The 26,925-nt window shown below is 52.4% G+C and overlaps 1 protein-coding gene across 7 annotated transcripts in view; it reads left to right on the top strand.

Moving 5' to 3' along the window:
• The window catches only part of parp11 (poly(ADP-ribose) polymerase family member 11), a 38,063-nt gene extending 11,785 nt beyond the window's left edge, over positions 1–26,278 (top strand). For all 7 annotated transcript variants that reach the window (XM_043709823.2, XM_043709822.2, XM_043709824.2 and 4 more), the window contains 4 exons: positions 4,679–4,751; positions 4,833–4,963; positions 23,279–23,430; positions 23,551–26,278. In XM_043709823.2, coding sequence (XP_043565758.2) covers positions 4,679–4,751; positions 4,833–4,963; positions 23,279–23,430; positions 23,551–23,864 — 670 coding nt within the window. In that variant the 3' untranslated portion in view covers positions 23,865–26,278. The remainder of the gene's footprint in view (positions 1–4,678; positions 4,752–4,832; positions 4,964–23,278; positions 23,431–23,550) is intronic.
• The last annotated feature ends 647 nt before the right edge of the window (positions 26,279–26,925 follow it).

Below are 26,925 nucleotides of genomic sequence, written 5' to 3'. Positions count from 1 at the left end.
AACTGTCATGGAGTAAAGAGAAGAGCCCTTGAATTAATTAGAAGGAAACAGAGCCATAGATCAACAGTAGATAGATCATTGCAAGTTAATGTTTTGAAGACTAGGACAAATGAGATGGGTCAGGTTTACAAAGGAGGATTTAATTAAGCAACAAAAACATTTTAAAAATGTCTACAAACCTGAAAATTTTGGGGATTAGAAAGGGTGACAAACAATCTTAAGGAAAATTCATATAAAACATGATGGGCAATGTAAGTGTCTTTTGTTGGCACCCTAGCATTTAAAAGATAACCAAGGTAGGCCTGTGAAAACATTGTCGAGAATTAAGGAATTACATGGAGAGGCAGGAGAAATGAAAGTGGCAAAATTTTGAAGGACAGATTCACCTGAAGATTTTTGTGCAGAACTATTTGCAGATGGCAGGACAAGTTGAAAATACCGTTTCAAAAAAGCATGCAAGAGTTTTGACTTTATAAATAGATGATTATGATATAAAGTCAGTTAAGTTTGCTTAGCCTTTATAAATCAGTAGTAAGACCTCAGTTGGCATGTTGTGTTCAGTTCTTCTGAAAACTGTTCTTTCAGAATGATGTGAAGCCTTTGAGAATGACTTCAGCAAATTGCATTTGAATGTAAAATTCTGAAAGGGCTTGTCAGGGTAGATGCTGAGAGTCTGTTTCTATTGTTGGGAGTTTGTAGGACCAGAGGGCATAATCGCAGTGTGGAATCACCTAATTAAAACAGAGATGGGGAGAAATTTCTTCTCTGAGGGTAGTTAATCTATGGAATTCTTTATTGCAGAGAGCTGTTGAAGCTGGGTCATTAAGAATATTCAAGATGTGGAGGAGCCGGTATTGGATTGAGGTGGACGAAGTTAAAAATCACACAACACCAGGTTATAGTCCAACAGGTTTATTTGGAAGCACTAGCTTTCAGAGCGCTGCTCCTTCATCAGGTGGTTGTGGTGTATAAGATCATAAGACACAGAATTTATAGCAAAAGGTTACAGTGTCATACAGTGATACATTGAACAAACGTGAATTGTTAAGTCTCATCTTTTAGAATGGGTTGAGGTTTTGGTTCATTAACATGTAAATTCCAGAACTTATTTTAAGTCACTTTCTTGAGCTAACTTAAGGATTTATAACAAAAGATGACATCTCAGCTCAGACAGTGCATTAAAGGTATGAGGTCACAGTCTGTCCATATCCCAATCCTGAGTCTGACTGGTTCTATTTCCAAAGTGGAATCTACAAAATATTACATGGATTGACTGACTGCAGATTGTGCATTTTTTGAGTAAAATAGAATGTATCTGCAAATATAATTCTGCAAAAACAAATTCATCCCATAGACTTATGTGTGTGCACGCATGAGAGAGAGAGAAAGTGAGCATGTGCACGTGAGTGTGTGCTTGTGTGTGCACGTGAGAGAGTGTGTGTTTGCACATGTGCAAGTTTGGTAAAGTATTTCTGTGGGTGTGATGGAGTATAAGCCTGTGTGAGGGTGCGTGCGTGCGTGCATGAGAGAAGGTCTGCATCAGTATACAAGAGTGTGTGCTTTGTGTGAGAATGTATAGTGTAGTGGGGTCACCTGTAGTGTGACATGAACCTAAGATCCTGGTAGAGGCTATCCTCACGGGTACTGAACTTGGCTATCAGGCTCTGCTCGGCCACTGTGCGTTATTGCCTGTCCCGAAGTCTGCCTTGGAGGACGGTCACCTGAGGATCTGAGGCCGAATGTCCCTGACCGCTGAAGTGTTCCCCGACTGGGAGGGAACACCCTGCTTGTTGATTGTTGTGCGGTGTCCATTCATCTGTTGTTGTTGTGTCTGTTTGGTCTCGCCAATGTGTCATGCTTCAGGGCATCCTTGCCTACAGCATATGAGATAGACAGCGTTGGCAAAGTCACATAAGTACCTGCCAGGTACACAGTGGGTGGTGTCCCCATGGGTAATGGTGGTATCTGTGACACGTCTTGCAGTGCACTCAGCCAACGTTTTCTATCTCATACGCTGCAGGCAGGGATGCCTTTCCGAAAGCAAGTGCTTCCAAATAAACCTGTTGGGCAATAATGTGGTGTCGCGTGATTTCTAACTAAGAATATTCAAGGTTGAGATGGACAAATTTTTTATCAGTAAGAGAATCAAGATTTATGGGTAAAAGGCAGAAAAATGGGGTTGAGGATTATGAGATCAGCCATGATCTCATTGGATGGTGGAGCAAATGGCCTACTTTTGCTCTAGTGTGTTATGAGGAACTCCAGTTATCTGGACAGGCGGAAGATTGGTTCTCTTGTAGCAGGAATGGTCAAGAGATCCCATTTAGCAGTGGTATTTCCGATTTTAGAGAGATCTTAATGGGACAACTCTTCATTGGCAGGAGAGGAATCTTTATGATAATGTAAAAGAAATGGAGATAAGGAAACAAAATACTGAATTAGAAATTAGAATTTGTTACCTGAAAAGGTAGTGGAGGCAGATTCGATGGTAACTTACAAAACGGTATTAGATACGTTCTATAAAAGAAAAGGGTATGGACCAATACCTGGATTTGTATTTTAACCACCCTATCTTTGAGTTTAATAGAAGTTTGAGTTTGAAACAAAATCTCGCTCTATAGGACACATCTGATCTCCCCGTGTTAGTCTGCCCATTAACCTTACTAACTGAAATCGACCTAGTAATCTTCCACATTCCTCCATGAGAGCTTTTTTCTGACGTGAGACAACCAATTCACTTTGCATGAGGCAATCAAACTCTACTCCCAGCTGTAATTCAATTTGGCAGTCTCACAAGACTGCCGAGCAACCTTTGTAGACTCTCTTAAAATCTTTACGTATGGGCGGCACGGTAGCACAGTGGTTAGCACTGCTGCTTCACAGCGCCAGAGATCCGGGTTCAATTCCCGCCTCAGGCGACTCTGTGTGGAGTTTGCACATTCTCCCCGTGTCTGCGTGGATTTCCTCCGGGTGCTCCGGTTTCCTCCCACAATCCAAAAAAATGTGCAGGGGTTAGGTGAATTGGCCATGCTAAATTGCCCGTAGTGTTAGGTGAAGGGGTAAATGTAGGAGAATGGGTCTGGGTGGGTTACGCTTCGGCGGGTCGGTGTGGACTTGTTGGGCCGAAGGGCCTGTTTCCACACTGTAAGTAATCTAAGTAATCTAATCTAATCTAATCTTTACGGTCCGTGGTTTGAGGCACACTGGTCCGAATTGCTTTTGCCGCAGAAGTGACAGAGTTACTGACCAAGTCGAGCTCACACTGAAATACAATAGCTTTTCGTGCTGCAACAAGCTTTCATTTTTGTAGGCACCAGGCATACAGAAATGCAGAGAATTCTATTAAAATGCCCCATCTAAATAACTAAATGAAAGGTCAGCGTGCAGAGCAGGCAACAGGAGTTTCATTTACCAGAGCGACTGGGCTTGTATACACTTGAGTTTAGAAGGATCAGAGGGGATCTGATTGAGATGTACAAGATTATTAAAGGATTGGACACTCTGGAGGCAGAACGCATGTTTCTGCTGATGGGTGAGTCCAGAACCAGAGGACACAGTTTAAAAATAAGGGACAGTGGAGGTCAAGTCTCTGGATACTTTCAAGAAAGAGATGGATAGAGCTCTAAAAGATAATGATATCAAGGGGATAAGGGAGGAACAGGATACTGAGTGTGGATGATCAGCCATGATCATAATGCATGGTGGTGCTGACTCAAAGGGCCGAATGGCCTACTCCTGCACCTATTGTCTATTGTCTGTAAGAGCCCTGCATCACCTCCTTTGGGGAAGGCTTTCTGGAATTAAGTACCTCTTTTCAGTTGGCAACGACAGATCTTCTCCAGGATCAAGGACCCTGTGGGTGGGCATCCATTCCCCATGCAACTGGTGCTGGTCAATCAGAGGGCGGCAGCTGTCCAGTGCAGGCAACGTCCTCAAGGGAGTGTTGACTGCTGCTGACAATATATCCAGAGAGCAGCCTCGAATTAGACAGGGACGCAGGCCATGGGTGAGTGAGTGGGGGAAAGGGCTTTGACACATGCAGGTTTTGGAGGAGTGGTGGTTGGCTTTTAGCATATACACACACACACAGACCAAGCACTGAATGCTTCTGAATCTAGGTACCATGCCCACATGTAGCCCTGACAGGTGTGATGTTTAGAATTCCCACCTGGTAACTGCCCTACCCTTCCCTCCCTCCATTTGCTGAATACCTGCAGCAGCAGAACAACGCTCTTAAGTGGGCATTAAGAACCTGGAGCTGAAAATGTGTTGCTGGAACAGCGCAGCAGGTCAGGCAGCATCCAGGGAACAGGAGAATTGACGTTTCGGATGCAGGAAGATTCCTGAAGAAGGGCTTATGCCCGAAACGTCGATTCTCCTGTTCCCTGGATGCTGCCTGACCTGCTGTGCTGTTCCAGCAACACATTTTCAGCTCTGATCTCCAGCATCTGCAGACCTCACTTTCTCCATTAAGAACCTGGAGACTTCCTGCCCCAGAATTACAACAAAGGTGATGGTGTTCCCCATCAGGCCATCGTCCTGCCGAACAAACACTATCTCAGCTCCTCCCCACTAACAGTGGATGTGTGCGGTTAGCATTATCTGTGTTATATTTATCAGTTTATACTGTTGAATGGTAACTTTTTGATGTCTGTTTGTTTTGGCATCTTTTCAAAAGTTTCATATGTGGAAATGAAGAAATTCCGGTACCTGTACATTGGGACAGTATAGAGCGAGAGAAACCTTATCAGGTAGGTCTGTTCAGGCAATTTCTTTCAAAAGCCACAAGTGCATCATAACTTACCAAACTAAATTATCAACTTTGTTTCTAGCTCAACCCATTGCACAAATCTTCAAATGAATATGTGGAAGTCGCAAAACTCTTTGGCCACTCAATTGACCAAAATCGAATCAAGAAAATTCAAAGAATTCAGAATCTAGACTTATGGGAATTCTATTGCAGGTAATACATAAGGAAGATCTTGTTTTCATTCTTTCAGTATGAGAGAACTCTACCTGTCTTTGATTCATTAGAATTTGTTTTAAGTCATTTTTATCTAAGGATTGTGCATAAAAGTACTTACTAATATTTCCTATATTTGGGGCTTGAGTTTCTTTGCTCTATCCCGTGCTGATTTCTCATAGAGTCCTAGAGAATAGAAGCAGGCACAGCAGCCCACCACATCCATGCTGACTAATAAATACCAAACTACATTAATTCCATTTAACTGCACTTGGTCCATAGCCTACTCTGCCCTGGCATTTTTATTAAATGTTGTGAGAATACCTGCCTCCACCACCCTCTCAGGCAGCACATTCCATATATCTGGCATTCTCTGGGTGTTTTTTTTTCTCCAATCTCCTGGAAACCACTTGCTCCTCACCTTAAATTTGTACTCTCTAGTCTTCGACGCATCTGCCAGGGGGCAATGATTCTCACAATCTACACTTTCTATACCTCTCATAATTTTATATCCCCCAATCAGATTCTTCCTCAGCCTATCCAGTCTGTACACATAACCAAAATTTTCCATCCCAAGCACCACCCTGGTGAATCTTCTCTGCACCCTCTCCAGTACAATCACATCCTTCTGATTGTGTGGCGACCAGAACTGCACACAGTATTCCATCTGTGGTGTAACCAATATTTGATAAAGTTGTAATGAGACACCCTTGCTCCGAGAGTCTACATGCTGACTAATGAAGGAGAAAGTAAGGACTGCAGATGCTGGAGATCAGAGTCAAGAGTGTGGTGCTGGAAAAGCACAGCAGGTCAGGCAGCATCCAGGAGCAGGAGAAGCGATGTTTCAGGCATAAGCCCTTCATCAGGAATGAGGCTTGTGGGCCGGGGGGCTGAGAGATAAATGGGAGGGGGCTGGGGTTGGTGGGAAGGAGCTGAGAATGCGATTGCTAGATGAAGGTGAGGGAGAAGATGATAGGTCAGAGAGGAGGGTGGAGCGGTTAGGTGGGAAAGGTGATGGACAGGTCAGGAGGGCAGTGCCGAGTTGGAGGCTTGGGACTGGGATAATGTGGAGGGAGAGGAAATGAGGAATCTGTTGTAATCTACATTGATCCCGTTTGTTTGCCGGATCCCAAGGCATAACATGAGGCGATGTTCCTCCAGACATTGGTTGGTAAGGGTTTGGCGATGGAGGAGGCATGTCCTTGACGGAGTGGGGATTGGGGGAAGTTGAAGTGTTCAGCTACAGGACAGTAGGGTTGGTTGGAGCGGGTGTACTCGAGATGTTCTCCGAAATGATCTGCAAGTAGGCATCCTATTGCCCCAATGTAGAGGGGACCACATTGGTTGCAACAGATACAGCAGCTGACATTGGTGGAGGTACAGGTAAATTTCTGTTGGATGTGGAAGGATCCTTTGGTACCTTGGACGGAGGTGAGGGGAGTGGTGTGGGTGCAGGTTTTGCACTTCCTGCGGTGGCAGAACAAAGTGCCAGGAGTGTGGAGCGGGCTGGTGGGGTGGGTGGGGGAGGGTGGGTGGCGAGGACCTGATGAGGGAGGCACGGATGGAATGGTCTCTGTGGAACGCTGGTGGTGGGGGGAGGGAAATACTTTTCTGGTGGTGAGACCCTCTCCCACTCCTCCTACGCTGAGCTCCATCCGCTCTTCTCCCGCTCCCCCTACACAGAGCTCGATCTGCTCCTCTCCCACACCCCATACACTGATCTATATCTGCTCCTCTCCCACTCCCCCTACACTGAGCTCGATCCGCTCCTCTCCCACTCCCCCTACACTGATCTATATCTGCTCGTCTCCCACTCCCCCTACACTGATCTCGATCCGCTCGTTTCCCACTCCCCCAACACTGATCTCGATCCGCTCCTCTCCCGCTCCCCCTACACTGAACTCGATCCGCTCCTCTCCCACTCCCCCTACACTGATCTCGATCCGCTCCTCTCTCACTCCCCCTACACTGGCCTCGATCCGCTCCTCTCCCACTCCCCCTACACTGATCTCGATCCGTTACTCTCGCACTCCCCCTACACTGATCTCGATCCATTACTCTCCCCCTCCCCCTACACTGACCTCGATCCGCTCCTCTCCCACTCCCCCTACACTGATCTCGATCCGTTACTCTCGCACTCCCCCTACACTGATCTCGATCCGTTACTCTCGCACTCCCCCTACACTGATCTCGATCCGTTACTCTCCCACTCCCCTTACACTGATCTCGATCCCCTCCTGTCCCACTCCCCCTACACAGACCTCGATCCGCTCCTCTCCCACTCCCCCTCCACTGATCTCGATCCGCTCCTCTCCCGCTCCCCCTACACTGGCCTCGATCCGCTCCTCTCCCACTCCCCCTACTCTGATCTATATCTGCTCCTCTCCCACTCCCCCTACACTGGCCTCGATCCGCTCCTCTCCCACTCCCCGTACACTGATCTCGATCCGTTCCTCTCCCACTCCCCCTACACTGATCTCGATCCGCTCCTCTCCCACTCCCCCTTCACTGATCTCGATCTGTTCCTCTCCCACTCCCCCTACACTGACCTCGATCCGCTCCTCTCCCACTCCCCCTACACTGACCTCAATCCGCTCCTCTCCCGCTCCCCCTACACTGATCTCGATCCGCTCCTCTCCCACTCCCCCTACACTGATCTCTATCTGCTCCTCTCCCACTCCCCCTGCACTGATCTCGATCGACTCCTCTCCCGCTCCCCCTACACTGACCTCGATCCGCTCCTCTCCCACTCCCCCTACACTGATCTCTATCTGCTCCTCTCCCACTCCCCCTACACTGATCTCGATCGACTCCTCTCCCGCTCCCCCGACACTGACCTCGATCCGCTCCTCTCCCACTCCCCCTACACTGACCTCGATCCGCTCCTCTCCCACTCCCCCTACACTGACCTCGATCCGCTCCTCTCACACTCCCCCTACACTGACCTCGATCCGCTCCTCTCCCGCTCCCCCTACACTGACCTCGATCCGCTCCTCTCCCACTCCCCCTACACTGATCTCGATCCGCTCCTCTCCCACTCCCCCACACTGATCTCGATCCGCTCCTCTCCCACTCCCCCTACACTGGCCTCGATCCGCTCCTCTCCCACTCAGCCTTCACTGACCTCGATCCGCTCCTCTCCCACTCCCCCTACACTGATCTCGATCGACTCCTCTCCCACTCCCCCTACACTGATCTCGATCCGCTCCTCTCCCACTCCCCCATCACTGATCTCGATCCACTCCTCTCCCACTCCCCCTACACTGATCTCGATCCGCTCCTCTCCCACTCCCCCATCACTGATCTCGATCCACTCCTCTCCCACTCCCCCTACACTGATCTCGATCCGCTCCTCTCCCACTCCCCCTACACTGATCTCGATCCGCTCCTCTCCCACTCCCCCTACACTGATCTCGATCCGCTCCTCTCCCACTCCCCCGACACTGATCTCGATCGACTCCTCTCCCACTCACCCTACACTGATCTCGATCCGCTCCTCTCCCACTCCCCCATCACTGATCTCGATCCACTCCTCTCCCACTCCCCCTACACTGATCTCGATCCGCTCCTCTCCCACTCCCCCATCACTGATCTCGATCCACTCCTCTCCCACTCCCCCTACACTGATCTCGATCCGCTCCTCTCCCGCTCCCCCTACACTGATCTCGATCCCCTCCTCTCCCACTCCCCCTACACTGATCTCGATCCGCTCCTCTCCCACTCCCCTGACACTGATCTCGATCGACTCCTCTCCCACTCACCCGACACTGACCTCGATCCGCTCCTCTCCCACTCCCCCTACACTGATCTCGATCCGCTCCTCACCCCCTCCCCCGACACTGACCTCGATCCGCTCCTCTCCCACTCCCCCTACTCTGATCTATATCTGCTCCTCTCCCACTCCCCCTACACTGAGCTCGATCCGCTCCTCTCCCACTCCCCCTACACTGATCTATATCTGCTCGTCTCCCACTCCCCCTTCACTGATCTCGATCTGTTAGTCTCCCACTCCCCCTACACTGATCTCGATCTGTTCCTCTCCCACTCCCCCTTCACTGATCTCGATCGACTCCTCTCCCACTCACCCGACACTGACCTCGATCCGCTCCTCTCCCACTCCCCCTACACTGATCTCGATCCGCTCCTCTCCCACTCCCCCGACACTGATCTCGATCGACTCCTCTCCCACTCACCCGACACTGACCTCGATCCGCTCCTCTCCCACTCCCCCTACACTGATCTCGATCCGTTCCTCTCCCGCTCCCCCTAAACTGATCTCGATCCGCTCCTCTCCCACTCCCCCTACACTGATCTCGATCCGCTCCTCTCCCGCTCCCCCTACACTGACCTCAATCCACTCCTCTCCCACTCCCCCTACACTGACCTCGATCCGCTCCTCTCCCGCTCCCCCTACACTGACCTCGATCCGCTCCTCTCCCGCTCCCCCTACACTGACCTCGATCCGCTCCTCTCCCGCTCCCCCTACACTGACCTCGATCCGCTCCTCTCCCACTCCCCCTACACTGACCTCGATCCCCTCCTGTCCCACTCCCCCTACACTGACCTCGATCCGCTCCTCTCCCCCTACACTGATCTCTATCTGCTCCTCTCCCACTCCCCCATCACTGATCTCGATCGACTCCTCTCCCACTCCCCCTACACTGACCTCGATCCGCTCCTCTCCCGCTCCCCCATCACTGATCTCGATCGACTCCTCTCCCACTCCCCCTACACTGACCTCGATCCGCTCCTCTCCCACTCCCCCTACACTGACCTCGATCCGCTCCTCTCCCACTCCCCCTACACTGACCTCGATCCGCTCCTCTCCCACTCCCCCAACACTGACCTCGATCCGCTCCTCTCCCGCTCCCCCTACACTGACCTCGATCCGCTCCTCTCCCACTCCCCCTACACTGACCTCGATCCGCTCCTCTCCCACTCCCCCTACACTGACCTCGATCCGCTCCTCTCCCGCTCCCCCTACACTGACCTCGATCCGCTCCTCTCCCGCTCCCCCTACACTGACCTCGATCCGCTCCTCTCCCGCTCCCCCTACACTGATCTCGATCCGCTCCTCTCCTACTCCCCCAACACTGATCTCGATCCGCTCCTCTCCCACTCCCCCTACACTGACCTCGATCCGCTCCTCTCCCGCTCCCCCTACACTGACCTCGATCCGCTCCTCTCCCACTCCCCCTACACTGACCTCGATCCGCTCCTCTCCCGCTCCCCCTACACTGACCTCGATCCGCTCCTCTCCCGCTCCCCCTACACTGACCTCGATCCGCTCCTCTCCCACTCCCCCTACACTGATCTCGATCCGCTCCTCTCCTACTCCCCCTACACTGAACTCGATCCGCTCCTCTCCCACTCCCCCTACACTGATCTCGATCCGTTACTCTCGCACTCCCCCTACACTGATCTCGATCCGTTACTCTCCCACTCCCCTTACACTGATCTCGATCCCCTCCTGTCCCACTCCCCCTACACAGACCTCGATCCGCTCCTCTCCCACTCCCCCTACACTGATCTCGATCCGCTCCTCTCCCACTCCCCCTGCACTGATCTCGATCGACTCCTCTCCCGCTCCCCCTACACTGACCTCGATCCGCTCCTCTCCCCCTACACTGATCTCTATCTGCTCCTCTCCCACTCCCCTACACTGATCTCGATCGACTCCTCTCCCGCTCCCCCTACACTGACCTCGATCCGCTCCTCTCCCACTCCCCCTACACTGACCTCGATCCGCTCCTCTCCCACTCCCCCTACACTGACCTCGATCCGCTCCTCTCCCACTCCCCTACACTGACCTCGGTCCGCTCCTCTCCCACTCCCCCTACACTGACCTCGATCTGCTCCTCTCCCACTCCCCCTACACTGACCTCGATCCGCTCCTCTCCCACTCCCCCTACACTGGCCTCGATCCGCTCCTCTCCCACTCCCCCTACTCTGATATATATCTGCTTCTCTCCCACTCCCCCTACACTGGCCTCGATCCGCTCCTCTCCCACTCCCCCTACTCTGATCTATATCTGCTTCTCTCCCACTCCCCCTACACTGGCCTCGATCCACTCCTCTCCCACTCCCCCTACACTGATCTCGATCCGCTCCTCTCCCGCTCAGCCTTCACTGACCTCGATCCGCTCCTCTCCCACTCCCCCGACACTGAGCTCGATCCGCTCCTCTCCCGCTCCCCCTACACTGATCTCGATCCGCTCCTCTCCCACTCCCCCAACACTGATCTCGATCCGCTCCTCTCCCACTCCCCCGACACTGACCTCGATCCGCTCCTCTTCCACTCCCCCTACACTGAGCTCGATCCGCTCCTCTCCCACTCCCCCTACACTGATCTATATCTGCTCCTCTCCCACTCCCCCTACACTGAGCTCGATCCGCTCCTCTCCCACTCCCCCTGCACTGATCTATATCTGCTCGTCTCCCACTCCCCCTGCACTGATCTATATCTGCTCGTCTCCCACTCCCCCTTCACTGATCTCGATCTGTTAGTCTCCCACTCCCCCAACACTGATCTCGATCTGTTCCTCTCCCACTCCCCCTACACTGATCTATATCTGCTCGTCTCCCACTCCCCCTTCACTGATCTCGATCTGTTAGTCTCCCACTCCCCCTACACTGATCTCGATCTGTTCCTCTCCCACTCCCCCTACACTGATCTATATCTGCTCGTCTCCCACTCCCCCTTCACTGATCTCGATCTGTTCCTCTCCCACTCCCCCTACACTGATCTATATCTGCTCGTCTCCCACTCCCCCTTCACTGATCTCGATCCGCTCCTCTCCCACTCCCCCCATACTGACCTCGATCCGCTCCTCTCCCACTCCCCCGACACTGATCTCGATCCGCTCCTCTCCCACTCCCCCGACACTGACCTCGATCCGCTCCTCTCCCGCTCAGCCTTCACTGACCTCGATCCGCTCCTCTCCCACTCCCCCCGACACTGATCTCGATCGACTCCTCTCCCACTCCCCCTACACTGAGCTCGATCCGCTCCTCTCCCACTCCCCCGACACTGATCTCGATCCGCCCCTCTCCCGCTCCCCCTACTCTGATCTATATCTGCTCCTCTCCCACTCCCCCGACACTGAGCTCGATCCGCTCCTCTCCCACTCTCCCTACACTGATCTATATCTGCTCGTCTCCCACTCCCCCTTCACTGATCTCGATCTGTTAGTCTCCCACTCCCCCTACACTGATCTCGATCTGTTCCTCTCCCACTCCCCCTACACTGACCTCGATCCGCTCCTCTCCCACTCCCCCTTCACTGATCTCGATCGACTCCTCTCCCACTCCCCCTACACTGACCTCAATCCGCTCCTCTCCCACTCCTCCTACACTGATCTCGATCCATTACTCTCCCCCTCCCCCTACACTGACCTCGATCCGCTCCTCTCCCGCTCCCCCTACACTGACCTCAATCCGCTCCTCTCCCACTCCCCCTACACTGACCTCAATCCGCTCCTCTCCCACTCCCCCTACACTGATCTCGATCCGCTCCTCTCCCGCTCCCCCTACACTGACCTCGATCCGCTCCTCTCCCGCTCCCCCTACACTGACCTCGATCCGCTCCTCTCCCGCTCCCCCTACACTGACCTCGATCCGCTCCTCTCCCGCTCCCCCTACACTGACCTCGATCCGCTCCTCTCCCGCTCCCCCTACACTGACCTCGATCCGCTCCTCTCCCACTCCCCGTACACTGACCTCGATCCGCTCCTCTCCCACTCCCCCTACACTGACCTCGATCCGCTCCTCTCCCGCTCCCCCTACACTGACCTCGATCCGCTCCTCTCCCGCTCCCCCTACACTGACCTCGATCCGCTCCTCTCCCGCTCCCCCTACACTGACCTCGATCCGCTCCTCTCCCGCTCCCCCTACACTGACCTCGATCCGCTCTTCTCCCACTCCCCCGACACTGACCTCGATCGACTCCTCTCCCACTCCCCCGACACTGGTCTCGATCCCCTCCTCTCCCGCTCCCCCTACACTGATCTCGATGCGCTCCTCTCCCACTCCCCCGACACTGACCTCGATCCGCTCCTCTCCCGCTCCCCCGACACTGATCTCTATCTGCTCCTCTCCCCCTCCCCCTAAACTGACCTCGATCCGCTCCTCTCCTGCTCCCCCTACACTGACCTCGATCTGCTCCTCTCCCACTCCCCCGACACTGATCTCGATCCGCTCCTCTCCCCCTCCCCCGACACTGATCTCGATCCGTTACTCTCCCACTCCACCTACACTGACCTCGATCCGCTCCTCTCCCGCTCCCCCTACACTGACCTCGATCCGCTCCTCTCCCGCTCCCCCTACACTGACCTCGATCCGCTCCTCTCCCACTCCCCGTACACTGATCTCGATCCGCTCCTCTCCCGCTCCCCCTACACTGACCTCGATCCGCTCCTCTCCCACTCCCCGTACACTGATCTCGATCCGCTCCTCTCCCACTCCCCGTACACTGATCTCGATCCGCTCCTCTCCCACTCCCCGTACACTGATCTCGATCCGCTCCTCTCCCACTCCCCGTACACTGATCTCGATCCGCTCCTCTCCCACTCCCCCTACACTGACCTCGATCCGCTCCTCTCCCGCTCCCCCTACACTGACCTCGATCCGCTCCTCTCCCGCTCCCCCTACACTGACCTCAATCCGCTCCTCTCCCGCTCCCCCTACACTGACCTCGATCCGCTCCTCTCCCGCTCCCCCTACACTGACCTCGATCCGCTCCTCTCCCGCTCCCCCTACACTGACCTCGATCCGCTCCTCTCCCGCTCCCCCTACACTGACCTCGATCCGCTCCTCTCCCGCTCCCCCGACACTGATCTCGATCCGCTCCTCTCCCACTCCCCCAACACTGATCTCGATCCGCTCCTCTCCCACTCCCCCAACACTGACCTCGATCCGCTCCTCTCCCGCTCCCCCTACACTGACCTCGATCCGCTCCTCTCCCACTCCCCCTACACTGACCTCGATCCGCTCCTCTCCCACTCCCCCTACACTGACCTCGATCCGCTCCTCTCCCGCTCCCCCTCCACTGAGCTTGATCCGCTCCTCTCCCACTCCCCCTACACTGACCTCGATCCGCTCCTCTCCCGCTCCCCCTACACTGACCTCGATCTGCTCCTCTCCCACTCCCCCTACACTGATCTCGATCCGCTCCTCTCCCACTCCCCCATCACTCATCTCGATCCACTCCTCTCCCGCTCCCCCGACACTGACCCCAATCCGCTCCTCTCCCACTCCCCCTACACTGAGCTCGATCCGCTCCTCTCCCACTCCCCCTACACTGATCTCGATCCGCTCCTCTCCCACTCCCCCTACACTGACCTCGATCCGCTCCTCTCCCACTCCCCCTACACTGATCTCGATCCGCTCCTCTCCCACTCCCCCTACACTGATCTCGATCCGCTCCTCTCCCACTCCCCCTACACTGACCTCAATCCGCTCCTCTCCCACTCCCCCTACACTGATCTTGATCCGCTCCTCTCCCGCTCCCCCTTCACTGATCTCGATCCGCTCCTCTCTCACTCCCCCTACACTGATCTCGATCTGCTCCTCTCCCACTCCCCCTACACTGATCTCGATCTGCTCCTCTCCCACTCCCCCTTCACTGATCTCGATCCGCTCCTCTCTCACTCCCCCTACACTGATCTCGATCTGCTCCTCTCCCACTCCCCCTACACTGATCTCGATCCGCTCCTCTCCCACTCCCCCTACACTGATCTCGATCTGCTCCTCTCCCACTCCCCCTACACTGATCTCGATCTGCTCCTCTCCCACTCCCCCGACACTGATCTCGATCTGCTCCTCTCCCACTCCCCCTACACTTAGCTCGATCTGCTCCTCTCCCACTCCCCCTACACTTAGCTCGATCTGCTCCTCTCCCACTCCCCCTACACTGAGCTCGATCCACTCCTGTCCCACTCCCCCATCTCTGATCTCGATCTGCTCCTCTCCCACTCCCCCTACACTTAGCTCGATCTGCTCCTCTCCCACTCCCCCTACACTTAGCTCGATCTGCTCCTCTCCCACTCCCCCTACACTGAGCTCGATCCACTCCTGTCCCACTCCCCCATCTCTGATCTCGATCTGCTCCTCTCCCACTCCTCCGACACTGATCTCGATCCGCTCCTTTCCCACTCCCCCATCACTGATCTCGATCCGCTCCTCTCCCACTCCCCCATCACTGATCTCGATCCACTCCTCTCCCACTCCCCCTACACTGAACTCGATCCGCTCCTCTCCCACTCCCCCATCACTGACCTCGATCCACTCCTCTCCCACTCCCCCTACACTGATCTCGATCCGCTCCTCTCCAACTCCCCCTACACTGACCTCAATCCGCTCCTCACCCACTCCCCCTACACTGATCTCGATCTGCTCCTCTCCCACTCCCCCTACACTTAGCTCGATCTGCTCCTCTCCCACTCCCCCTACACTGAGCTCGATCCACTCCTGTCCCACTCCCCCATCACTGATCTCGATCCGCTCCTCTCACACTCCTCCGACACTGATCTCGATCCGCTCCTTTCCCACTCCCCCATCACTGATCTCGATCCACTCCTCTCCCGCTCCCCCTACACTGAGCTCGATCCGCTCCTCTCCCACTCCCCCTACACTGAGCTCGATCCGCTCCTCTCCCACTCCCCCTACACTGATCTCGATCCGCTCCTCTCTCACTTCCCCTACACTGGCCTCGATCCGCCCCTCTCCCGCTCCCCCTACTCTGATCTATATCTGCTCCTCTCCCACTCCCCCTACACTGAGCTCGATCCGCTCCTCTCCCACTCCCCCTACACTGACCTCGATCCGCTCCTCTCCCACTCCCCCTACACTGATCTCGATCCGCTCCTCTCCCACTCCCCCTACACTGACCTCAATCCGCTCCTCTCCCACTCCCCCTACACTGATCTCGATCCGCTCCTCTCCCGCTCCCCCTACACTGACCTCGATCCGCTCCTCTCCCGCTCCCCCTACACTGACCTCGATCCGCTCCTCTCCCGCTCCCCCTACACTGACCTCGATCCGCTCCTCTCCCGCTCCCCCTACACTGACCTCGATCCGCTCCTCTCCCGCTCCCCCTACACTGACCTCGATCCGCTCCTCTCCCACTCCCCGTACACTGACCTCGATCCGCTCCTCTCCCACTCCCCCTACACTGACCTCGATCCGCTCCTCTCCCACTCCCCCTACACTGACCTCGATCCGCTCCTCTCCCGCTCCCCCTACACTGACCTCGATCCGCTCCTCTCCCGCTCCCTCTACACTGACCTCGATCCGCTCCTCTCCCGCTCCCCCTACACTGACCTCGATCCGCTCCTCTCCCGCTCCCCCTACACTGACCTCGATCCGCTCCTCTCCCACTCCCCGTACACTGACCTCGATCCGCTCCTCTCCCACTCCCCCTACACTGACCTCGATCCGCTCCTCTCCCACTCCCCCTACACTGACCTCGATCCGCTCCTCTCCCGCTCCCCCTACACTGACCTCGATCCGCTCCTCTCCCGCTCCCCCTACACTGACCTCGATCCGCTCTTCTCCCACTCCCCCGACACTGACCTCGATCGACTCCTCTCCCACTCCCCCGACACTGGTCTCGATCCCCTCCTCTCCCGCTCCCCCATACACTGACCTCGATCCGCTCCTCTCCCCCTCCCCCGACACTGACCTCGATCCGCTCCTCTCCCACTCCCCCTACACTGATCTCTATCTGCTCCTCTCCCGCTCCCCCTACACTGACCTCGATCCGCTCCTCTCCCGCTCCCCCTACACTGATCTCGATCCGCTCCTCTCCCCCTCCCCCGACACTGACCTCGATCCGCTCCTCTCCCACTCCCCCTACACTGATCTCTATCTGCTCCTCTCCCACTCCCCCTACACTGACCTCGATCCGCTCCTCTCCCGCTCCCCCTACACTGATCTCGATCCGCTCCTCTCCCCCTCCCCCTACACTGACCTCGATCCGCTCCTCTCCCACTCCCCCTACACTGACCTCGATCCGCTCCTCTCCCACTCCCCCTACACTCATCTCGATCTGCTCCTCTCCCACTCCCCCTACACTGACCTCGATCCGCTCCTCTCCCACTCCCCCTACACTGATCTCGATCCACTCCTCTCCCGCTCCCCCTACACTGACCTCGATCCGCTCCTCTCCCGCTCCCCCTACACTGACCTCGATCCGCTCCTCTCCCGCTCCCCCTACACTGACCTCGATCCGCTCTTCTCCCACTCCCCCGACACTGACCTCGATCGACTCCTCTCCCACTCCCCCGACACTGGTCTCGATCCCCTCCTCTCCCGCTCCCCCATACACTGACCTCGATCCGCTCCTCTCCCCCTCCCCCGACACTGACCTCGATCCGCTCCTCTCCCACTCCCCCTACACTGATCTCTATCTGCTCCTCTCCCACTCCCCCTACACTGACCTCGATCCGCTCCTCTCCCGCTCCCCCTACACTGATCTCGATCCGCTCCTCTCCCCCTCCCCCGACACTGACCTCGATCCGCTCCTCTCCCACTCCCCCTACACTGATCTCTATCTGCTCCTCTCCCACTCCCCCGACACTGACCTCGATCCGCTCCTCTCCCGCTCCCCCTACACTGATCTCGATCCGCTCCTCTCCCCCTCCCCCTACACTGACCTCGATCCGCTCCTCTCCCACTCCCCCTACACTGACCTCGATCCGCTCCTCTCCCACTCCCCCTACACTGATCTCGATCTGCTCCTCTCCCACTCCCCCTACACTGACCTCGATCCGCTCCTCACCCACTCCCCCTACACTGACCTCGATCCGCTCCTCTCCCACTCCCCCTACACTGATCTCGATCTGCTCCTCTCCCACTCCCCCTACACTGACCTCGATCCGCTCCTCTCCCGCTCCCCCTACACTGACCTCGATCCGCTCCTCTCCCGCTCCCCCTACACTGACCTCGATCCGCTCCTCTCCCGCTCCCCCTACACTGACCTCGATCCGCTCCTCTCCCGCTCCCCCTACACTGACCTCGATCCGCTCCTCTCCCGCTCCCCCTACACTGACCTCGATCCGCTCCTCTCCCGCTCCCCCTACACTGACCTCGATCCGCTCCTCTCCCGCTCCCCCTACACTGACCTCGATCCGTTCCTCTCCCACTCCCCCTACACTGACCTCGATCCGCTCCTCTCCCACTCCCCAGACACTGATCTCGATCCGCTCCTCTCCCACTCCCCCTCCACTGAGCTTGATCCGCTCCTCTCCCACTCCCCCTACACTGATCTCGATCCGCTCCTCTCCCACTCCCCCTACACTGATCTCGATCCGCTCCTCTCCCACTCCCCCTACACTGATCTCGATCCGCTCCTCTCCCACTCCCCCATCACTCATCTCGATCCACTCCTCTCCCGCTCCCCCGACACTGATCTCGATCCGTTCCTCTCCCACTCCCCCTACACTGATCTCGATCCGTTCCTCTCCCACTCCCCCTACACTGATCTCGATCCGCTCCTCTCCCACTCCCCCTACACTGATCTCGATCCGTTCCTCTCCCACTCCCCCTACACTGACCTCGATCTGCTCCTCTCCCACTCCCCCTACACTGACCTCGATCTGCTCCTCTCCCACTCCCCCTACACTGATCTCGATCCGCTCCTCTCCCACTCCCCCATCACTCATCTCGATCCACTCCTCTCCCGCTCCCCCGACACTGATCTCGATCCGTTCCTCTCCCACTCCCCCTACACTGATCTCGATCCGCTCCTCTCCCACTCCCCCTACACTGAGCTCGATCCGCTCCTATCCCACTCCCCCTACACTGATCTCGATCCGCTCCTCTCCCACTCCCCCTACACTGATCTCGATCCGCTCCTCTCCCACTCCCCCTACACTGACCTCAATCCGCTCCTCTCCCACTCCCCCTACACTGACCTCGATCCGCTCCTCTCCCGCTCCCCCTTCACTGATCTCGATCCGCTCCTCTCCCACTCCCCCTACACTGATCTCGATCTGCTCCTCTCCCACTCCCCCGACACTGATCTCGATCTGCTCCTCTCCCACTCCCCCTACACTTAGCTCGATCTGCTCCTCTCCCACTCCCCCTACACTGATCTCGATCCGCTCCTCTCCCACTCCCCCTACACTGACCTCAATCCGCTCCTCACCCACTCCCCCTACACTGATCTCGATCTGCTCCTCTCCCACTCCCCCTACACTTAGCTCGATCTGCTCCTCTCCCACTCCCCCTACACTGAGCTCGATCCACTCCTGTCCCACTCCCCCATCACTGATCTCGATCCGCTCCTCTCCCACTCCTCCGACACTGACCTCGATCTGCTCCTTTCCCACTCCCCCATCACTGATCTCGATCCGCTCCTCTCCCACTCCTCCGACACTGATCTCGATCCGCTCCTTTCCCACTCCCCCATCACTGATCTCGATCCACTCCTCTCCCACTCCCCCTACACTGAGCTCGATCCGCTCCTCTCCCACTCCCCCTACACTGAGCTCGATCCGCTCCTCTCCCACTCCCCCTACACTGATCTCGATCTGCTCCTCTCCCACTCCCCCGACACTGATCTCGATCCACTCCTCTCCCCCTCCCCCGACACTGATCTCGATCCTCTCCCACTCCCCCTACACTGACCTCGATCCGCTCCTCACCCACTCCCCCTACACTGACCTCGATCCGCTCCTCACCCACTCCCCCTACACTGAGCTCGATCTGCTCCTCACCCACTCCCCCTACACTGAGCTCGATCCGCTCCTGTCCCATTCCCCCTACACTGATCTCGATCTGCTCCTCTCCCACTCCCCCTACACTGAGCTCGATCCGCTCCTGTCCCATTCCCCCTACACTAATCTCGATCTGCTCCTCTCCCGCTCCCCCTACACTGATCTCGATCTGCTCCTCTCCCGCTCCCCCTACACTGACCTCGATCTGCTCCTCTCCCGCTCCCCCTACACTGACCTCGATCCGCTCCTCTCCCACTCCCCCATCACTGATCTCGTTCCGCTCCTCTCCCGCTCCCCCTACACTGAGCTTGATCTGCTCCTCTCCCGCTCCCCCTACACTGACCTCGATCCGCTCCTCTCCCACTCCCCCATCACTGACCTCGATCCGCTCCTCTCCCACTCCCCCATCACTGATCTCGATCTGCTCCTCTCCCACTCCCCCTACACTGAGCTCGATCCGCTCCTGTCCCATTCCCCCTACACTGATCTCGATCTGCTCCTCTCCCGCTCCCCCTACACTGATCTCGATCTGCTCCTCTCCCGCTCCCCCTACACTGATCTCGTATTCTAACAGATGAAAGGCTTAACAGACAATCAATTTTTCACGGTATAATTTCAGTTACATCACACTGTGTATTTTTGCTATAAAATCTGTGTTGCGATCGAGCCCTCCACAACCACGTGATGAAGGTGCGTCGCTCCAAAAGCTAGTGTACTTCCAATTAAACATGTTGGACTATAACCTGGTGTTTTGTGATTTTTAACTTTGTACACCCCAGTCCAACACCGGCATCTCCAAATCATACACTGATCTCGATCCGCTCCTCTCCCACTCCCCCTACACTGATCTCGATCCGCTCCTCTCCCACTCCCCCTACACTGACCTCGATCCGCTCCTCTCCCACTCCCCCTGCACTGATCTCGATCCGCTCCTCTCCCACTCCCCCTACACTGATCTCGATCCGCTCCTCTCCCACTCCCCCTACACTGATCTCGATCCGCTCCTCTCCCACTCCCCCTACACTGATCTCGATCCGCTCCTCTCCCACTCCCCCTACACTGATTTCGATCCGCTCCTCTCCCACTCCCCCTGCACTGATCTCGATCCGCTCCTCTCCCACTCCCCCTGCACTGATCTCGATCCGCTCCTCTCCCACTCCCCCTACACTGATCTCGATCCGCTCCTCTCCCACTCCCCCTACACTGATCTCGATCCGCTCCTCTCCCACTCCCCCGACACTGATCTCGATCCGCTCCTCTCCCACTCCCCCTACACTGATCTCGATCCGCTCCTCTCCCGCTCCCCCTACACTGATCTCGATCCGTTCCTCTCCCACTCAGCCTTCACTGACCTCGATCTGCTCCTCTCCCTCTCTGCCTGCACTGAGTTTAGTTTGCCCCTCTCCTGCTCCCCTCTCTGTTTTTGGTCTGGGTTCTGCTCCTCAGGGTTTTAGCTATCGGCTGAGCTCCTTCCCCCATTCCCCAGCTTCAGTGTTCATCTTGTCAATGGCTGCTTTCATCAGAATTTCTCCAAGAATCTCATCGGACAAGAGGTATGAAAGCCAGTGTAAAGTGAGAGCAACTTCCTGTCAACAGGTCAACCTGAGGAGTTTTTCTGTCCATTTTTTCCATATCAATCAGATCTGGTTAATTTATGTTTTAAGTTGCTGAAGCATCATTCATGCAAATTAAACAGCATGTTGAAGAAAATGTGGTTGTTGAAGATATTCTTCTTTTAGTTTTGGAGCATTAAAGATGTTAAGATATCGGGAATACAGTGCACATATCAGCAAAACATGTTTAAAAATGCCGAAATCTCTGGACTTGTGACCACTATATCTAAAGCTCAGAACTAGAATGCATTCAAGAAATATGATTTCTCTGGTACTTTTGCAGCAAGGTTACTAATCAACTTAGAGAATTAAAAAGACTTCAGTGGGATGGTGCAAGTTAATAAGGGAATTTGAAACTACCACTGTTCCTTTGGAAAGCTGACAAAAACCTGGTGTGAATCTCCTCTGGAAAACACAGCACAACTCCACTTCTAGACCGTAGTTGCATTGAGACTTGCCAGAAAATGTTTGTTTAATTTTAGTTTACAAGTTTAATTAGTTTACTTTCTTGGATGGTAAGATTGTCCTATAAGGCGAGATAACAGTAACTGGGCCTAAATTCTCTTGAGTTAAGAATAATGAGAGAATCTCATTGAAACATGCAGAGTTATTAATAGAGCTGAACAGGCTAGATATAACAAGGGTGTTGCCCCTGGCTAGGGGATAGGGATAGGAGTGGGGACATCTAGAATTAAGGGCCAAGGTCTCAGAATAAGGACAGAAGAATCACAGACTGTGATGAGGTATTTCTTCACTCAGATGGTGATTAATCTTAGAAGTATCTCAGATTACAACAGGATGTTGATCAGCTGGGCCAATGGGCTGAGAAGCGGCAGATGGAGTTTAATTTAGATAAATGCGAGGTGCTGCATTTTGGGAAAGCAAATCTTAGCAGGACTTATACACTTAATGGTAAGGTCCTAGGGAGTGTTGCTGAACAAAGAGACCTTGGAGTGCAGGTTCACTGCTCCTTGAAAGTGGAGTCACAGGTAGATAGGATAGTGAAGGCGGCGTTTGGTATGCTTTCCTTTATTGAATACAGGAGTTAGGAGGTCATGTTGCGGCTGTACAGGTTAGGCCACTGTTGGAATATTGTGTGCATTTCTAGTCTCCTTCCTATCGGAAGGATATTGTGAAACTTGAAAGGGTTCAGAAAAGTTTTACAAGGATGTTGCCAGGGTTGGAGGATTTGAGCTATAGAGAGAGGTTGAATAGGCTAGGGCTTTTTTCCCTGGAGCGTTGGAGGCTGAAGGGTGACCTTATAGAGCTTTATAAAATCGTGAGGGGCATTGATAGGATAAATAGACAAAATCTTTTCCCTTGGGGTGGGGGAGCCCAGAACTAGAGAGCATAGATGAGAGGGGAAAGATATAAAAGAGACCTTAGGGGCAGGTTTTTCATGCAGAGGGTGGTATATTAATGGAATGAGCTGCCAGAGGAATTAGGGACATCACCAATATTGTTAGGAAGAGAATTCCATGATTTTGACCCAGCCACAGTGAAGAAATGGTAGTGTATGTCCAAGACAGGATAGTGTGTTGACTTGGATTACCTTTGTTTCCAAACCCTGGGTGGACCCAAAACCCCAGATCTCTATTTGAATTCAAAGCAAGAGAGAGAGACTTTGTTGAAAACCTGAAAATCCACAATCCTTTTATAAAATTGATCATTTCAAAATATTCTACTAAATTTGTCATGTACAACTTTTAATAAAGGAGTGCTATTTGGCACTAATGCACATGATTTCAAATACCCCCTAATTGAACTCAAATCATGCGTTTAGAGAATTTGTAATTATCGTTGTTGTACCACAATCGAGTACTTTTTTTCTCTATGCATGCATTATAGTCAAGTGTCTGTTATGCCCATGGTTCAGACCTCAATGTCTAAACTCCACTGGGAATTGAATAAAATGGTAAAGCTGCAGGTATCCTTTGCTTTATCTTTTCAAATTGATGTTTTGACTTTTAATTTTCCAAATTCAGAAAAAAACTTCACTTGAAAAAGATGAGAAATGGTATAGAGCTGAATGAGAGAATGCTCTTTCATGGTACAGGCAATGAATTTGTCGAAGCAATATGTTTACAGAATTTTGACTGGCGATTAAATGGATTGCATGCTACAGTCTATGGAAAAGGTAAGCAGCAATTATATCCGGAAATTTCATAAGAATTTCCACTTTAATCGTGAATCGTTGTTTAATTGATGAATTCTTATATAAGGAGTGTACTGAGGTATATTTTTAATGCTCACACAGGGACTTATTTTGCCCGTGATGCCTCATACTCCAGCCGTTATTGCCGTACCACCGAAATGACTGAGCCATTCTTACAAATACCATCCTCATCTGCACCACATCGCTGGCGATCGAATTTTAAGACGATGTTCCTCGCCCGAGTTCTTGTGGGTGACTATACCACTGGAGATCCCAAATATACTCGGCCTCCTTCAAGAGATGGAAGTCTGGTGAACCTGTATGACAGCTGTGTCGATAACATGGAGAATCCAAAGATTTTTGTTATATTTGACTCTAACCATATTTATCCAGAATACCTAATTGAATTTACGTAATTGCAAATTAAGCAATTCTTGCTCAGAGACAGGAAAATAAATAAAATGAAGTCAATTGAATTATGTTATAAATGTAACAATTTCTTCAGCTGTCAAGGCTAATTTTGACAGCCCAACCTGTCAGTATGTTGTGGTCATGGAATGGTTGCAGAGATGGTGGACTTAATGTTGGAACTTCCTGCCTCATGGTCAAAGCAGCTACCTGAATCGAGTAAGGGCATCTCATGAATCTCTGCAGCTAAGCACCCTACCATATACATGAGACCTTGCTGACATTGTGAAGGCCGATGGAGTTGATTAGCTGACATTGCCACTTCACTGTGCTCAGTAAAGCTTGGAGAAATGTGAGTAAAGTCTGTTTGCCAACTAAGGGAATTGGGGGCGGGGCGAATCCCACATTTTCTCCCCACTGTGGAACAGCCTCGAATCCCCACTAATCCTACCTTTTCTATTGCTTGATCATCCTTTGGAAATCCTGCTATTCCAAAGAGGGTGAGCTGCCTCAGGACACTTGACACTATTAATGTATCTACGATCTCAATGGTCTAGGAAAGAAAGGCTTGCCTTTAACATATTATATTTCATGACTGTAGGACATCTAAAAGCACTTTATGGACAACTAAATACTTTTGAAATGTAATCACTGTTTTTGGAAAGTCACAGATAATTTGTGCACAGTATGCTCCCACAAATACTAATGTGATAATGATCAGATAAACTGTTTCAGTGGTATTCATTGGAGCATAAATATTTGTCTTGATAATAAGGATAACTCCATGGCTCTCTGCAAACTGGTGCCATGGGATTGTGTACATCCATCTGAAAGGGCCTTTACTTAATGCCAAAAGACAGCAACTCTAATTGTGCAGTTCTTCAATTCCTTCAGTGCAGGTCTCTAGATTGGTACAAGAACTCACAACTTTTCAACTTGAAGAACTTCTGGTTGCAATTCTTGAGGTGGCTGTCCCACAGATCCCCAAAACCTCCTTTAACCCTGAATCAAAGTGAGAAGAATCATGATTCTGGTTAAGTCTGCTCATGCTTTCACTGGTAACCACAATACATTCTATTGACCAGCTGCTAGAATTGTAAAACATTAATGCAACTAAAAGTAGAAATGCCAGCAGGCCTGGATAGTCGGGTGTTGAAGAATACTTATGGTCGGGATTGAGGTGATTTTATTGGAGGTACTAGAGTAATTTTTGACTAACCCTCTGTTCCATTCTATCCTCCTGTTATGTTTCACATTTTTATGCAGCCTTCCTTCAAACACTGTGGTACTCCGTTCTCTGATCCAGCATGAATAATCCTAGTGTTTTTTAACAGCTCCTAAAAGCGGTTATTCTCATCCCTGGCCTCAGGCTGGCTGCTCATATTGTACACTTCCTGAAGTAACAATGTTGTATCTTATGACATATCACAGACTATGTAACTTCCTACTCACAGTTTACAAATAATAAAAGTAAGGTAGAGGCATCAAAGGAATAGACAACAGTTGAGCAGAGACTCATGCATTTTGAAAGAATATTGGATGAGTGTATTGAGGAGAGGATACTGAGATACAGTGACAAATTTGGGCAGTAGGATTGGTTTAAGCTTACTCCTTTAGTAGCTCCATTAAATTCATCTCAATATCCCTCAATATTCTTGGATGCCTACCATCTACTTTGCAATCCATTATTGTTTTAATATGGCTTTCTTTAAGTTCATATTTCCATTAGGGCCGATTTGATTGGCTCCCACATTCCTGTTGACAATATAATGCTTTTGTTTTAAAACCTTCACCGTTTGCGCAGTCTCATGTACAGGCACATCTGCCTGAGCAAATCTTTGGATTTTAATATTTCTTAAATTTTTTTTTAAATTTTGGATGCTTATCTTTTCTCATTATCTCTCTTAGTTCCTACCTTCCCAGTTTCTTCCTATGTTCAACATCTATATTTTTTGAGTTTTGAAAAAAAGAGCCCACCTAGTGAATGTGGAGGGGATTAAGCAAAAGATATTTCCCATGTTCGAATATCTTGCTTACTAAAGGGATAAGGATAAACCTAGCAACTACAAGCCAATCAGTTTAATCTTGATAGTGGTAAAGATTCTGGAAGCAATAAACCTTTATTTGAACAGAAATTATTAGCATTTCATTTTTCTAAATGTTAACAAACATGGTTGAATTAATTTGCTTCCACATTCAAGTTTTGTTGAAAATTAACCTAACATGAGCATTAAAAAACAGACAGAACTTTTCTTGTTTTTGCTTATGCTTATCTGTCTGACCTGATTCAACTTTATGAACATAAACAAGCTATAACAATAGTTATGTAATTAATGATGGATTTTTTTGTATATTTAGTTATACCTTTTCAAAAGTATTTCCTAACTTTCATAAATTAATATTAATAAAGTTTTAAAAATGACTCTTCTGCATTTTCTTTGAATAATGATGAAGGAAAACCACTCAGGAAAATGAGAGACTAATCAAGAATATTCCATCAGCAAAGCTCGCTAGATAGAACATCCTGTGAATGATCATTTAAGAGTAAGTAGGTGGTGCTGGAACCGTATAAAACATTGGTTAGGCCACAGCTAGAGTTTTACGTGCAGTTCTAGAATCCAAATTATAGGAAGGATGTGGTTGCACTGTGGAAGGTGCAGAGGACATTTACCAAGATATTGCCTGGATTGGTGTGCTTTAGTTATGAAAAGTGATTGGATAGACTCAGTCAGAGGGACATGATTTTTTAAATTCATTCATGGGATGTGAGCATCACTGGCTGGCCAGCATTTATTGCCCATCTGTAGTTGCCCTTGAGAAGATGAAGATGAGCTGCCTTCTTGAACCGCTGCAGTCCATGTGCTGAAGGTAGACCCATAATGTCCTTAGGGAAGGAATTTAGGATTTTGACTCATGTATAAAACTGAGAGTGTCATAGGCAGAATAGATGGGAAAAGCTGCTCCCCTTGGTGGAGGGATCAATGACCAGTGGGGCAATAGATTTAAGTTAAGGGGCAGGAGGTTTAAAGGGAATGTGAGTGGGAAACAACTTCTATGCATAGGACGGTG

Source organism: Chiloscyllium plagiosum, unplaced genomic scaffold (assembly GCF_037043375.1).
Source record: "Chiloscyllium plagiosum isolate Xiang-an unplaced genomic scaffold, Cpla_swu_hap1 HiC_scaffold_19, whole genome shotgun sequence".
NCBI lineage: Eukaryota > Metazoa > Chordata > Chondrichthyes > Orectolobiformes > Hemiscylliidae > Chiloscyllium > Chiloscyllium plagiosum.
Note: the sequence above shows the minus strand (reverse complement) of the source record. Positions and strands in the feature narration are given on the sequence as shown.